The sequence below is a fragment of the Equus quagga genome, chromosome 8 (assembly GCF_021613505.1).
Source record: "Equus quagga isolate Etosha38 chromosome 8, UCLA_HA_Equagga_1.0, whole genome shotgun sequence".
Classification (NCBI taxonomy): domain Eukaryota; kingdom Metazoa; phylum Chordata; class Mammalia; order Perissodactyla; family Equidae; genus Equus; species Equus quagga.
In genome coordinates this window covers 112,713,974-112,729,762 of record NC_060274.1, presented here as the reverse complement: position 1 = coordinate 112,729,762, position 15,789 = coordinate 112,713,974, and the positions used below count along the sequence as shown (strand labels likewise).

Below are 15,789 nucleotides of genomic sequence, written 5' to 3'. Positions count from 1 at the left end.
TGTGGAGGCATCCCACATACAAGATGGAGGAAGACTGGTACAGATGTTAGCTCAGAGCTGATCTTCCTCAGGCAAAAAGAGAGGAAGATTGGCAATGGATGTTAGCTTAGGGCGAATCTTCCCCATTGAAAAGAAAAAAAAAAGATAGAGGAGCCAGCCCAGTGATGTAGTGGTTAAGTTCACACACTCTGCTTTGGCAGCCTGGGTTTGCAGGTTCAGATCCTGGGTGTGGACCTACAACACTCATCAAGCCATGCTGTGGCGGCAACCCACATACAAAAAAAAGAGAGGAAGATGGGCACAGATGTTGGCTCAGGGCCATTCTTCCTCAAGCAAAAAGAGGAATATAGCAACAGGTGTTAGCTCAGGGCCAATCTTTCTCACCAAAAGAAAAAAAAAAAAAAGAGCCAGCCCTGACAGCCTAGTAGTTGAAGTTCAGTGCTCTCACCACTTCAGTGACCTGGGTTCATTTCCCACTTGTAGAACCATACCACTTGTCTGTCAGTTGCCACGATGTGGCGGTGGCTCACGTAGAAGAACTAGAAGGACTTACAACTAGGATATACAACCATGCACTGGGGCTTTGGAGAGGAAAATAAAGGGGAAGATTGGCAACAAATGTTAGCTCAGGGCCAATCTTTCCCTGCAAAAAAAAAAAAAAAAGGTTGACACTATTCAGAGAATCACAAAAGAAACCAATTGAGAGAATTAAGGCATAGAAAACATTCTTTTATAGGTAGTTGGCTGAGTGAGAACAGCCAGGATCCATGGCCAGGTAAGATAAAGGGATTGGACATGATCAATGCAAGTTTTCCATGTTAAGATCAAGCCTCAAGCACTGGTCCGCTTGCCACCCTGAGGGATTGGAGGGAGGGGGGGTTTGGTGTTGGAACCTGGGCGACTGATGACTGAGCATGCGTGTCTTCTGTGTTGGAGAGTCCAATTTTCACGTGGAAATGACTGCTTAGATAGTGCTGTAAAACATTAAGAAAAAAAGAGACAGTACATATAGTTAACTCTTTCGTATACTAAACGAATAAGCACTGTACGAGGTAGGCACCAGGATAATTTTTAGAATTTACTCATAACAAACTATAATAAACGAAATCCAGACAAGAAGAAGAAGGGATGAGGTTCAGAATATATTACGTGGGAGGCTGGACAAGCCTTGGGTTGTATAGATTTGCCCAAAAATCAGAAGGTTGCTACAGCAAGCAATTCCTATGCCACTCTTCTCTCCTGCTCATATGCTCTGTAACCATATCTTCACCATATTCTTTCACAATCATACATAAGCAGACTCAGCATGCATGCACACACGTGCGCGCACACACACACACACACACACTCTCTCTCTCTGAAGTCCCTCCTAGAAAAACCTCATCTAATGTCCTCTAAGGTTGGTCTGTCCACCAAGGATAAAATACCAAGGATGAACCATGGGGCTAGGTTCCTTCAGAGACTGTGGGAAGCACGTGGAGTTTGGAAGATAGAGACTGAAGGTAGAAGCATGGTAGTCACAGAGGAAGCCAAATTCGCCCTGGGGAGAATGCAGTGTCATAGGAATTGAGAAAGTGAGGCAGAGGATTCTACAGGGAGTGAGAGAAATGGAGTGGCCTATAACATAAGATCAGGAAGACTCAAGCTATTGGGCAAACTGAAGCAACCCAAAATGTTAAAGGCCAAATGGACTTTTCTAAGGTATATTCAGAGAAAGGATGGCATACTCCTTGAGAAGATGATGTCGTGTTAACAGAGGACAAAAAAGAAAAGAAAAGAAAAGAAAAGGAAAAGCTCCCCCTTGTGCTCCAAAGAAGGGAGAAGATAGCAGAAGATTGGGCCTCCTTTCTCCATCGGTTCACGTTTACACACCCAGGTAAGTCACATCCCGGGGGCTGAAATAACTTACAGAAGTAATTTAGAGTTTCTAGTCTTTGAGAATTCACTGACTGCAAAAAAAGTACTGGAGACAAATAATATTGCCATTTTCAAAATGGAAATAAAGATATACAAACCAGTACACCTCACTTTAAATCTTAGCAAATTTGAGTGTATTAAAGAAATGGTTTGTGCATTTAGAGAATACTGCAGAGTGACAAATGTTAGAAGAGATTTGCAAAGAAAAATTACTTCAGATTAACTTAATTTCCCTTCTACTTAGGCAGGGGTCAACAATGTACAGCCCATAGGCCAAATCTGGTCTGCATCCTGTTTTAGTAAATAAAGTTTTATTGGAACCCAGCCCCACCTCCATTCATTTACATCTTGTCTACGGCTGCTCTCACACTTCAATGGTACGGGTGAGTAATGCAAAAGTCTATATGGCCCTCAAAGCCCAAAGCATTTACTGTCTGGCCCTTTACAGAACGTTTGCTGACCTCTGAGTTAGAAAATACCACTGATTTAATGTGTCTTGATTTCTCCAAGACACATGTCAAAGTTTCTCATATGAATACTCTAGAGAGATGTGAGAAGGACCACACACCAGGTAGAATCTCCCTGGAATTGAGTCTCCAGAGACTTCTCACAGGGTACTGCTATTAGCCAAGTTCTGGGTCCTATTGTTGACAGTGACTATGCCAAAGGCATAGGTGCCATGCTTGCTGGCTTTATAGAAATCTATAAGGTAGTTAATTTAGGGGATGAATCAAGACCCAAAATGACTTAATCAAGTAAGAATTTGGTGCTGAAACCAAAATGATAAAAAGATGAAAATAAAAATTTCATTTATGTAAAAAAAAAAAATCAAGTGTGCTTATATTGAATGATAGAAAACTGGTTAGGCATTTCATGTGAATAAGAGAGTTTAACTGACCCAAAACCAGTAATGTGATGCAATTGGTAAGAAAACCACCACAAAAAGATGTCAGCAGGATGGCAGACTAGGAAGCTCTAGCCCTCGTTCCCCCATGAAACCATCAAATAAACAACAAGAGACTAACACAAAAACCTCACAGGAGCTCTGGAAATCAGTCAGAGATCTACAGCAACCAAGTGTACGTCCAATCGAGAAAGAGCTACTTTAGAAACAGTGGGAAATTTCACGGAGTTTTTGCTCCCTTTTGCCCCATCCCTTCCCTGGCAGGTCAAGGTTTGGTTTGGGGGAAGGGAGGCCTGGCCCCCAGTTCCTTCTTTTGAACCAGAGAGCACAGGGCAATGTATAACCTGTCTAGGGGCTGGCTGCCTGGTGGTGACTTAACTCAGAGGTCAGATGGCCAAAACTGTCCAGACTAGAGGAAGCCACAGGAAGCAGTGGGCAGGGCACAGCTCGCGAAAACTGTAAGGAGGCCATAGGCCCACAGAGGTCTGGGACAAGAGATTACTAAGTGAGGAACACAATAGAACTGCTAAGCCCCAAGAAGCAGCAGGAGTAAGACTCTTAGGGAAATAAAGACATTTAAAAAGCATCTGTGTAGACCGGAGAACTGGGAAAAAGCACACAGGTCCAGGGAAAGTGCATGGTCAGAAAAGGACTGAAAAGACCTTAAGCCCTCAGACTGGGCTGATCCTGGGCTCAGAACACACTCCGCTAGTTAGGCAAGGTCTTCCCCTGCATGAGCCAGGCTGCAGACTTCAAGAGGTAGCTGCTTTTTCAAATGCCCGGTTTTCAACAAAAGATCACAAGGCATATCAGGAAAGAGGAAAACATGGTCCATTCAAAGAACAAAATAAATCTCCAGAAACCATCCTGGCAAAGAATTACCACACTCTTCTGCTATGTGTATAAAAATGTATAATCATAATACCTAGCAGATATCTAGCTCTTTACTTCTTACTTACATCATACCCATCTTGTCAAACCTGTGTTATTATACATAGATAATATATAGTATAATTACTAATATATGTGTATATGTATTATATATAACATGTATAGTTACTAATATGTAGTAATATGGGATATTACTATATTATTGTAGGACAGATATTACTACTCCCCAGGCTCAGACATTAGCTGATTTGCCCAACACTAGGCAGTCAGATAATAGTAGAATGGAACTAGATCCCAGGTCTTCTGATTCCTCATCTAATGTTCTTCCTACAGCACCACCCCACAGGTAAGAGCCCCACGTTGTTCTGGCTAAAGTATGTTTGGAATGCAGCTTTCCGCTCTAAGTATCCCATTTAAGGAAGGAGACAGGCAGAGGAGAGAAAATGTCCTATGGGAGGCCAGAACCATGATAGGCTTTGGTGACGTGTTTGGTCCTGGGCTCCTGGGTGCCCTCAGGCCCTGGAGTGGCAGGTCGCAGCCTTTAAGGGGTTCCTAGATCACTTCCCACATCTTGTGAGATGACATAAAGTGTCTACTTGAGAATTTTGGATTATTTCCTGGAACTTTGGTCTTGGGCTTCTAATCCTCATTGCTTGTGTCCTCCTTCATGAGTCCTTGAAAATACCTTATCTCCGCCAGCTCTCATGAATACAACAGCGGCTGAAGTGGGAATCCACCTTTGAAATGGTTAGAAGATGCCTGTTTTAGGTGATGCCATCCACTGTGTCCTCTTGTCCCTGGCAATCTAACAAGTCTATATTCTCTTTCTGGTTCCCCTAGTCACCTGAGCAAGCAGGGGATCCTCACTTCCTCTTCGGGGCTTAGGCAGAGCATCCGCCCTCAGGCTACAACTGGTGGTTCCCTCCGAGCCTCCACAGCCTAGAGAATTCCCCCAATTTACTCTTTCCTTTGTCAATTGCTCACCCAGCCCCACCTTCTATCCCAACACTGGGCCACTTTCTCCCTTTCCCATGTTCACCTCTAGCCCTTCAGTCTCCCCACACCATTCAAGGTCTTTACTGACTGTCATTTATGAACATGACCACTGAGCTCACACACAAAAATGCAATGAGCATTCTGTCTGTGCCTGGAGATATGCATTCACATGTGTGTTGGGGAGCAAGGAACAAAAAGGGAGTGGGGTCGTTGGGGGCACCGGGCCAGATTCGCCAAACCCAAAAGCATTAGGATTCTGCCAGATCCTCAGAGCAGTAGATCGGCCAGCAATCTGAAACCTTCCATGCTTCTCCTCACCTTCACTGAGAGGAGCCCCTCGTCCCAGAAAACACCTTGGGAGTGTGGCCATGTGGCAGAGCAGCAGCATTCACTCTAAGCAGCTAAGTCCCTTTCAGCACATTCCCGACCTTTCTGAACTTCGTTTCTCATCTATAGCTACGGCAGACAAATAACCACCCCTACCTCAAAGGAGAGATTCAGACTGAAAACATTCATTTAACTAAAAAAATCAGGAACAGTCAGAAAAACAATGGGAAATAGATATGATATTAATATTAATATTTATATGAGAATCATACGTAAAACAACTCAAACCTTTTAGGTCCTGATCCGTCACTCTACAACTTGTTCTTGATCCTGGGCGTGAACGACTCCTGCCCTCTGGAGGCTGAAAAGGCAATTCTTTTGACCACAGACAGGACTGAAGTAATGCAGAATATTTCCTGATGACAGGGAAATCCATGCCGCTGTAAAACGAAGAATGAATGATATCTTTGAGATGAAAAACTAACAGCCATATGACCTCTGCCTCCAACTTCTTTGGGCCACCTTTATCAAGTCACGTCAGTGGTCTGTGAGCATGTTTTCAATAGCATCTACGGTAAGAGCTATGTAGCAGCCGACATATTAAGTACTTTACCTTATAGCATAAACTTCTCATCCATTATACAAACATAACTAAATATTCACTAAAAGCAAGGCATCGTGATAGGTACTGGAGTATGAAACAAGATGAACAAGGCAAAGATCCTAATTCCTAGGACTTTAGAATCAAGTGCAATTTACATACGGCAGTTCCTACTATTTCAAGGATAGAGAAAATGAAAGCGTGTTAGGGGCCTGATCTGGACCACACATTGAGCACACACGATGCCAGTTTTGGGGACTGATTTTGTTCCCCTTTTTAGAACAGAGTTAGGGTGTGATCTGGGTGCCTGAAGTCTCTGTGTCTGGGCCAGCGCACTTCCTACCACTAGGCTGCTCTCCTTTGAGATCCACCTGCTTCCTGGTTCCCTCGCAGGGGAGGAAGCTCCACGGGGGAGCTCATCCTGCAGAACGCAATGAATAGCTGAGCTTTGTTCACAGCAAGATTAAACATTATTCCTCATATTTATTAATTAGTCTTTCTCCCATCTTTTGTGAACTGTTTGTCTTTTCCTCATTCATCTTTTGAGGATCTTAGTGTTTTGCATATTAATTTGTGTGAACTCTTTATATATTGAATGTTAACTCTTTGGTTGTATTTTATATAGCTTGCTGTTTTCCTTTTAAGTTTGTTTTGGGCCATGAGAAACTTAAAATGTTTATATAATCAAAATATATTCATCTTTTCTTCTGTGACTTTTCTTATTTCTCTAAAAACATTTCATTAACATTTTAATCAGCCTACTATCTACATATAGTTAAAACTAAGTCATATGATACAGAAGAGCTTATAATAAAAAGCATCAATCACCCAAGTTTGACTTTCCTAACAGTCAACCATTTTTAACTGTCTGATTTTTAGATATTCTGACAATAATCTTATTTCCAAATAATATGTCACTGACTTTTATTGACCTATTGGTTTTAAGCATATAGTTGATAGATATGGACTTCTGCTATGATCGGAAAGGATTTAGCTCTATTTTTCTCCCCCCAAACAGTTCTTTCACTATTTTCAGTTCCTCCATCTGTCAGATCTACATCTTCATGTATCATATTTAAAAACCTCCATTTCTTGTTCCATCAATGACAGATGATCTATATTGAGTTTCCACCTCCACCTCCTAAACTTTGTCATTAGAGCTCTACTTTTCACTGTCAAGGTTGATTATGTTATGTTTTGTATTCATGGTTATGTCTTTTCATGATTTAGCCAAAGGTTGACTAAAAATGTTGAAAATTAATAGATTTTTGTTTACTACAGAGCCTAGTGTTTGGCTGTGATTTTACCTTCTTCTCTGCAGTTCCAATGTAATGATTCCTATCTCAGCAAAGATGTATGTTTCTAGGATGAAGTTCAAGTTGACCGCCACTTGTTCACACTCCACATTTAGCTTAAGATCATATTTGGCAGTAGCAAAGGCTGATGCAAATTGCGTCTATTCAAGATAAAGCCTGTCATTTAACTGAGGGTGTCTATGTCCACCAGGATGATATTAGGACCATAGCAGAGATGAAAAAGGTAGAAGCAAATCTTAATGTGATGTCTCCAGGAGTTCAGAGCTTTATCACTGGAAACAGTCCAATTAACTATCTGGGCCTGTCCTTAAGCCAGGATGAAATGTAGTGGGCAGTGTAGGCCTACTAAGGGGACATGTCCAATGTGAGGCCACTCACATTGTCTGTATTATGTTTGAATGGTAAGCAGAGGCTGCAGCATTTGGTGGGTAATGCGTGGCTGGAATCCAGAATGAGCCCTCCTGGAAAGTTCCCATACTGTGAGCATGGACACCTGCCTCCTGCTGGACCTGAGCTTCCTAGCAACCACAGCTAGGGCTAGATGGTACCAAAGTTCCCAGGCAGAGATAGTCCAGGATGGGGCAATCTCCCTGTCCCCAGGAGTTCTGCTTAGAAGTTTTGACTACTTGTTATCAACTGATAGAGAAGTCTAATTGCTTACCTTAAGGAGGGGATCCCTCTTAACAGCTTGGACTGAGTTCTTGATTCTCTCTTCTTTCTGCTAGACCACAGCTTTTGGAACTCCCTCACAGTATGCTGGCCTCCTTCAGGTTGAGCACCCAAGCTCCTAGAAGACTTTGCTTCCCAGTCTCTTGCTCTCACATAAGGTAACTGAGCTTGTCCAAAAAGCACTTTCTAGAGAAGTATAAACTGAGAACAATACTGCCAACATCTAGATTTTCCAGTGACTGAACAACCCTTTCCTCTACCCTTCACAGTGGAAAAGTGCCATTACTAACCCATGCTTGGGACCTTCTCTCTAGAAGTATAACTAGACTGAGTCTTTTCCCCCTAAATACGCCTTAGATGTGTTGATGTTTTATAGGCTAGATATTTTATTCCAAAGTATAGAAACATAAAGATGTTCTTCTCTCTTTTAGTGAAAAACATAATAACCTATAGATTTTATGACTAAGTCTCTAAAGTGATATAAATATAGTATGCTGAAGGAAACACAGAAAGAAAATGGCAAGAAAAATTGCACTGGAATTTTAATACATATTGCACTAGTTTGCTAGGGTTGCTGTAACAAAGTACTGTGAACTAAGTGGTTGAAATGTATCTTCTCTCAGCTCTGGAGTCTAAAAGTCTGGATCAGTGTGTCAGCAGGATTGGTTCCTTCTAAGGGCTGTGCGGGAGCATCTGTTCGGGGCCTCTCCTCTAGCTTCTATGGTTTGCTGGCCATCTTTGGCGTTCCTTGGCTTCTGCATCATCCCAAGCTTTCTCCCTGTGTGTGTGTCTGTGTCCAAATTCCCCCTTTTTATATGAACACCATCATATGGGATTAGGGGTTAGCCCTAATCCAGCATGAACTCATCTTAAGCTATCGAATTACATGTGCAACAACCTTATTTCTAAAGGTCACACTCCGAGGTACTGGGGGTTAGGACTCCAACATATGAATTTGAGGGCAGGGGACACAATTCAACCCATAACACTTATGTTTTGGTCTCTTATTTATGGAAAAGAATACTTCCTCATTTAAAACACACACCACAAAGGGATCACAGAGCAAGTTCTGCCTTTCAACAATTACTTTTCCTTTGTATCAAAGAAAGTATTAGACGAAAATGCTTTGAAAGTCAGAAGTCAAAAAGTGGTGGAGTTGAAAGATACATGTATTACCATATGTGAAGGGTCAGACTTGAGTGACAGGTCTGACCTACCCTTTCCACTGTGGGAACAGATGATGTATAAATCCATTGCAGCCTATTAAGATTCTTTTGTTTTTCTTCTGTTATGCACTGAATGTTTGTGTCCCCTCCCCAAAATTCATATGTTGAAATCCTAACCTCCATATGATGGTATAAGGAGGTAGGACCTTTGGGAGGTGATTAGGTCAGGAGGTGAAGCCCATGAATAGGATTAGTGCCCTTATAAGAACAGACACAAGACAGCTTGCTTCCTCTGTTTCCCCCCATGTGAGGACACAAAAGAAGACAGCCATCTGCAAACCAGGAAGAGGACCCTTATCAGAACCCGACCGTGCTGGCCCCCTGATCTCAGACTTCTCAGCCTCCTGCACTGTGAGAAATAATTGTCTGTTGGTTGTGCCCCGCAGTCTGCAGTAATTTGCTACAGCAGCCTGAACTGACTAAGACATTCTCTTTTTCACTGGATTCCCATCAATCCACCTTACTGTACTAAAAATTTAGAGCTTTAATAAATCCTCAGTGACGCACAGTTTCAACATTGTCACAGAAAGCGAATTAACTAAGTATAATGCTAGAGTCTCTAGCATCTAGTGAAGTGTGCAGACTTGGGGGGACTATTTGGAGGGCACGGTTATTTTTTATCATCAAATTTATGAACGGAAGCTCAAAGTGTTACAACAATAAAACTCAGAAATGAAGGAAAGCATTACTCATTTCTTAAATTCTCCTTCTCATTATGATACATCACCCTCATAAAATATCCCTTTGCTGTGGCAAACTTTTAAAATAACTTTTTAAAGTTATGTTAATAATTCAAAAATTATAAACTGCTCATTGTTGAAAATACAGAGAAGAACAAAATTTTAAAAAATTGGCCATAATCCCATTACTAGAAGATAGTAACTGATAATATTTTGGGGTATTTCTTTTCAGTGTTTTTTTATTTTCTATACATAGAGATGAATATTTTTAAACTTACATTATGCTGAATATACATTTGCATTTGACTCTTAACACATTATTTTATTATAGGCATTGATTAGTATTTAACTGTAATTTATCCAGAATTTGTTTTAATATATAGAGTGATATGATAAACTTAATTTTATCTAAAGGACCATTTTTTCCCCATTTATTGAATACTTCATCATATTCTCAAGGATTTTTAATAGCTTTTTGAGGATATTAAAATAAAAAATATGTATCCTGTGCAGACAATTTAAAAGTTACAGAAGAAGATAAAGAAGAAAATAAAAATAACTGATAATTCTAGATCAATAGCTGCTGTTAACGTTTTAGTGTACTCCCTTCCAGTCACATTTCTTCTCAATTATGTTGCCATGCACTCAGACACTCCAGAGAGACTGCCAAGCCCACAGACCCCTTCGATGACTTCTTTACTTGGTTCTCTGTCACAGCTTTGGCCACAGACAATTAGATAAAGGACGAGTGCTTGACATAGGGGCAACCAATCTATAGACCCGCCTGCTACATATGAGGGCCCTGATTGGAGGTCTCTATCCAAGAGTGGCACTCCTTAGTAGATGGCGACTGACTCAACCAGCCAGATGTTTGCTTGGGAGTTTGGATTCAAGACCTACAGAGAGATGGTCAATTGTAGTGGCAGGCAAAGCTGAGGTAGAAACAGAATGCAGCAGAATGCGTGCAAAAGCCAAGCACTTAAACCAGCTGGAGGGTCTGCTGTGGTCCCTATGGGGTCCTCAACTTACACACATTCAGACTTTGAGCCACACTTTGATGTGTTAAGCACTGGGACCCTGAAATGGACTTTTATATAGTGGACATCAGCAGGTAAACATTTTGAAATATAGCATTGTACTAATCAGAGATGTTAACTGAAAATTACAGACACCAATGCTGGCCAACTTGAATATTAAAAAGGCAGTTATTGAAAAGCTATTAGGCGGGGCCCGCCCTGTGGTCCAGTGGTTAAGTTCACTGGCTCTGCTTTGGCGGCCCAGGGTTCGGATCCTGGGCGCAGACATGATACCGCTTGTCAGGACACATTGAGGCAACATCCCACATACCACAACTAGAGGGACCCACAACTGGAATATACAGCTGTATACTGGGGGGAACTTGGGGAGAAAAGTAGGAAAAAAAAAAAAAAAGATTAGCAACAGTTGTTGGCTCAGGTGCCAATCTTTAAAAAAAAGAAAAGAAAAGCTATTAGGTAGTTTATAGACAATGGAAAACCAGAGAACTTGGCTTAAAAACTGGGCAGAACCAAGGTGAGCTAGGTGTCAAGAACAAAGATGAGTCACAATACAGAAAGAGGTTGGTAGATCATCGTTATCTGCACTGCACAATGGATTCTTGATTCTTCCCCGACTGGTGACTTAAATGATCTCTAACTGCCCCTGTGTCTTTGTGTCACTCCCTCAAGATTCAAAGTCTCAGAGAGAAGCTTCCAGTTTTATGAACCTACGTTACATACCTGTGCCCTCCCTAGAGAGCCAGGATCTACTGTCTTTGAATTCCACAGTGGGAGGTGGGGCCTTGCTTTCCAGTTTTCGGATTTCTCTGAAGCTAGGGATGAGCGCCACGATCTTAACTAACCAGCAGAAAACAGCCAACTCCATCCAGAAAAACTCAACTCACCTCTTTTCAGGATATGGTCGAAAGGCAGTTTTAAAATAGTCTTCACAAAGTTCAAAATCTTTCTGTACTTCTAAAGCTGTAAAATAACGTGGACTATTGATGTTGGGTGTTGGTACTGAACCCCTAAAATTGGAAAAAAAAAATCCAAAGAATTTTGTAATGGTATCAAGCATACACACATATAATACCTAAATACTGACCATTACATCCCTCGTAAATGCAAATGCCGATAAAATCTACTTGGAATAATATAACGTATCCACTCATAAATGTTCATGTCACTGCTTGTCTCAGACACTGGCATTATCACATTCTAATTTGTAGATTAAGCAAATTTGTATTGTTGAAGCAAATTTGTATTGCTGTGAATATTCCTTATCCATTAAGCCATAAGTATAGGCAAATTCTCTTCCTACTGATTAGTACATATTCTATTGTAAATCCTAGTCACATTTGTTATGTGAGATCCAGCAATATATCAACTGTTATAAAATTGAAATAGACATTTTCCAATTTTGTTTATAACCTAATGCTTTGAAATGACACCAGAATAAAATATTTCTAAAAATTCTAATATTATACTCCCAACTGAACTCTAGTATAAAATGTTATTTTTTTTGTCTATACTAGCCTGTTTCCCCAGAGTGACCAGAAAGAATCATTAACCATTTTTAGTGAATAAATCCTACTGCTCTTCACCCCAGACATGCTAAATAGAGCTGCTATGTGCAAAATAGTCCAATTGTATATAAATGCATGCAAATTCAAAGCAACTATCTGCCCTAGTTCAACCATTTGGAGCTCATATTTAAAACTATTTAGCGTCTCTGTCCACAGTGTTTCAATAGGCATGGCCGTTCTGTGGGTCAGAGGTCACACAGGCCCTGGCTTTAGCTGCTCTGGAGGACACTGCTTCTCTCCTGGCCACCACCATCCCAATCCCACAATAGAACTTTGTAGATACCACACAGCCTGTCTTTTGAGTCAGACTAGCCAAAGATAGCCAAAGATAGCCAAAGATGTGAAGAAAATTAATCACACTTTTTTTGATATATATTAGACAAATAGACGAAACAATTTTATTTATATTGGTTAAAGATTTTCAACAGATAGCTTAAAATTACAGACAATAAAAAGATCTGAAATCGAAAAAACCATTTAAACGGCTCTTTTATTCTGCTTCCTCAAATCACTGCACTCTAAAATAATGCAATAATTAATGTCTAGTCAATGCTCTTAATAACTTTCTGAAAACAGGGGCCTCACTTTATTACTCAAACTTTCTAAAAGGTCACAAAGAATTCAGAATACTGATGCCTGTAACATTAATGAGAAAATAAACCGCAAACATTTCATAAACATCCTGTGACCTGGTTAATTCATTCTGAGTAAATTTCAAAGCCTAAATGTGTCTCTTCATATGTAATAATTAATAGGACAATAATTATTATAGCCACTAATATCTATAAAGCCTTTACTATGCAGAAAGGACAAAATGAAACATTTCATATTAAGGACTAAGAATTCATGGATTAATAAAGATACAATGGTCCCCCCCTTATGGAATTTAAAGGTTAAAATGGAAAGGAGACATTCAACAAATGATCCCACAAATCATTAATTACTGTTGTTTTGAGATTCATGACACACAAGTACAGGATAAAAAAAAAACAGAATACAATTAACCTTCAGTTATAAACAGCCTTACCGGAGGCTGATACTAATATTCAGACACCACCAGAAATATCATCATCAGTTTCTAGTAGCTGTGAGCATATTATGCCTTTAAAAATATACACAAACGAAAGGGAAATACAACTTCTAGAACTAGATTTACTAGTTCACTGGGTCCATTTTAGTACAGAGGTCCCTGTCTATGTTGATGGTTTAGGATTCGTTTGGTATATTTGGATGCTAGAACAGCAATCTAAAGATGCCCAGGTATAACTAACCGTGACAAATCACTACCTTTGAAATAGGAGTGTGTGATGAGGAGGTGTCTTTCCTCTTAGGGCCTTCCGGGCTGTCTCATACTGTCTCTCCATGGAATCTCTTTCCTAGGCAAGAAATAGGATCAGAAAATTACACTGATGTCAAAATTACATCAGATAATTAAAATAGCTATAATTATTCTCTTCTTACTAGAGATTGTCAAATATGTGGAAAGAAAAAGGGGGGGAAAGATAAGCCTAAAAAACAATTGATATTTGTTCAGTGGGAAGAAAAAAAAAACTTTATAAATCAAATCAAAAGATTGTTATGATGGCTGCCATTTAATATATAAACTTTATTTGACAATGTGGCTTTTTTTTTTTTTGAGGAAGGTTAGCCCTGAGCTAACATCTGCCACCAATCCTCCTCTTTTTGCTGAAGAAGATTGGCCCTGAGCTAACATCTGTGCCCATCTTCCTCCACTTTATATGTGGGACACCTACCACAGCATGGCATGCCAAGTGGTGCGCAGGTCCGCATCTGGGATCCGAACTGGTGAACCCTGGGCTGCCCAAGCGGAGCCTGCAAATGTAACTGCTGCACCACTGGGCTGGCTCCACAATTTTTTACTAACAGTTCATGTTTATATTTTTTACCTTTCAATGAGAGTCTCTCTTAAGGATACAGATTATTATTGTCTTTTTAGTCTTCCCAGATCTTAGCACACATAGTAACTAACTGACTGACTATATCCAACAACCTTCAGCTATGATCCTGAAACAGGACAAATTGGGAAGTCTTTCTTCCGAATTTCACCAGCATCACCGTCACCATCACTGAATACTTAGTGAGCATTTGCTAGGGATACAAAAACATAAAAGACACAGTCTTTGAATTCAAAAGGTTTATAAGCTGGTGGCAAAAGGGGATTAAAGAAGATGGAGGAAAAAAACCACAAGATCGTGTATGCTGTTTTATAAACAGTACCACGTGTGTTTACACAGATTATCAGATGGAGTATGACCTGTTTAGCAACTGTCCATGGGGTGGATTTCCTCAGTTTAAGCAAACCTAATATATACAATTCTTAATTTACTGAAACGATAAATTAGCAAGTGTTTATTTGTTTTACATAAAAGTCCATCATTTCTAAAGGGATTTATAATAACACTTATTCAAACAGCAATAAAATACCTTTTAAAATACACTAATCTTTGCTTGCAGTAACTTAACCTGAGATAAACCTGACTTTTTATTTTAATGTCATTACCAGGCCCCTCTCTAAGTTGACATTCACTTAAAATTGCATAGGAAATAATAACAAACAAGTATGCGAGTGAAAGGATCAACACCATCCCTGTGGTGGTAGGCCCACAGCTCCAGGCTAACCACTGTTTTAGCCGTGAAGACTAACATAGTTTCAAGTGTTTGCATGTCTTCTGGGGGAATTTTTTAAGAATCAATTTTTAAGGATTAAGTTGATATGATTCTAAAAACATTTTTGCTTTACAAAAACTTTTCTGCAGGAGTGGCTCGGCTCTGCGGTGATGCCAAGATGGGCACAGTGAGCAACTCTGGGAAACAAGTTACATCCCAGAGACCAGAAGTCCCTTTGGTCACTCCTGTATCCTTGGCACACAGCACACAGGCCTTAGCACAAAGCAGGAGCTCAATAAATACCTTTAATGTACAACTGTGTAAATTGGGGGGTAATAAAGAGTGAATAACATATACCATTCTTTATAATCTGCCTTAGAATTAGCTGTCAACTGTTGCTAGCTTGAGAAGTTCTAGTTCAAGCTTTTGAAATTGTTCTTTAGAAACCAGGACACATGAGCGCTAACATGTGGCTTCACTGAACACAGGCTCTCAGGTGGACATTTGATGGCTGAGACCATTTTATCGTTTGCTTGACCATTAGCTCTGTGGTTCTGTGTAAGCAGGATGAGGAGAAAATAGCTGTTGGGTGGCAGGGAGGGGTCTGCAATAGGACAAGAAAGGAAGACAGGAACGAACACTATGTAAATTTCACCATTTAAAAACTGTATGTTTAAATAACTCCATGAACATCTAATTTTTCATATTAATATAAAATTACTTATATCGACCAAATGTGCTGTCCTACTCTCATGTTAATTTGTTATTACTTTTGCTCAAATCACTCTGTACTATCACACACATTTACTATTGTGATTTCACTTTACATCATCCTTATTTTTTTCCTATATTGATGTTTGATTTAAATTACATCATGATTGGGAAGATGACAGTGGTGGTGGAAGCATAGTTTTTGGATCTTCCAGAATCCCCACATAAAAATAGACATAGCAATTAAATAGCCACATCAAAAACATATCAAAACATTTACAACCAACCAGGTGGCAAGGTATCTCCTCAAACCCTAAAATA

General features: G+C 40.1%; 1 protein-coding gene across 1 annotated transcript; it reads right to left on the bottom strand.

Moving 5' to 3' along the window:
* Positions 1–572: 572 nt before the first annotated feature.
* LOC124244200 (leucine-rich repeat and guanylate kinase domain-containing protein-like) lies at positions 573–15,183 on the bottom strand. The gene is made up of 5 exons (XM_046670648.1): positions 15,115–15,183; positions 13,417–13,505; positions 11,449–11,571; positions 5,324–5,475; positions 573–974 (listed from the first exon to the last, which is right to left on the bottom strand). Exons 1-5 carry the CDS (start codon positions 15,115–15,117, stop codon positions 832–834), a joined length of 510 nt encoding a protein of 169 aa, XP_046526604.1. The 5' UTR covers positions 15,118–15,183; the 3' UTR covers positions 573–831.
* Positions 15,184–15,789: the final 606 nt, after the last annotated feature.

Excerpts from the sequence above, each read along its gene's own strand:
- LOC124244200 (XM_046670648.1), bottom strand. Across the intron at positions 11,572-13,416 it reads CACACACTCCTATTTCAAAG|GGGTTCAGTACCAACACCCA; the intron begins GTAGTGATTTGT and ends TTCCAATTTTAG. Across the intron at positions 975-5,323 it reads GACGGATCAGGACCTAAAAG|CACTATCTAAGCAGTCATTT; the intron begins GTTTGAGTTGTT and ends AATGTTTTACAG.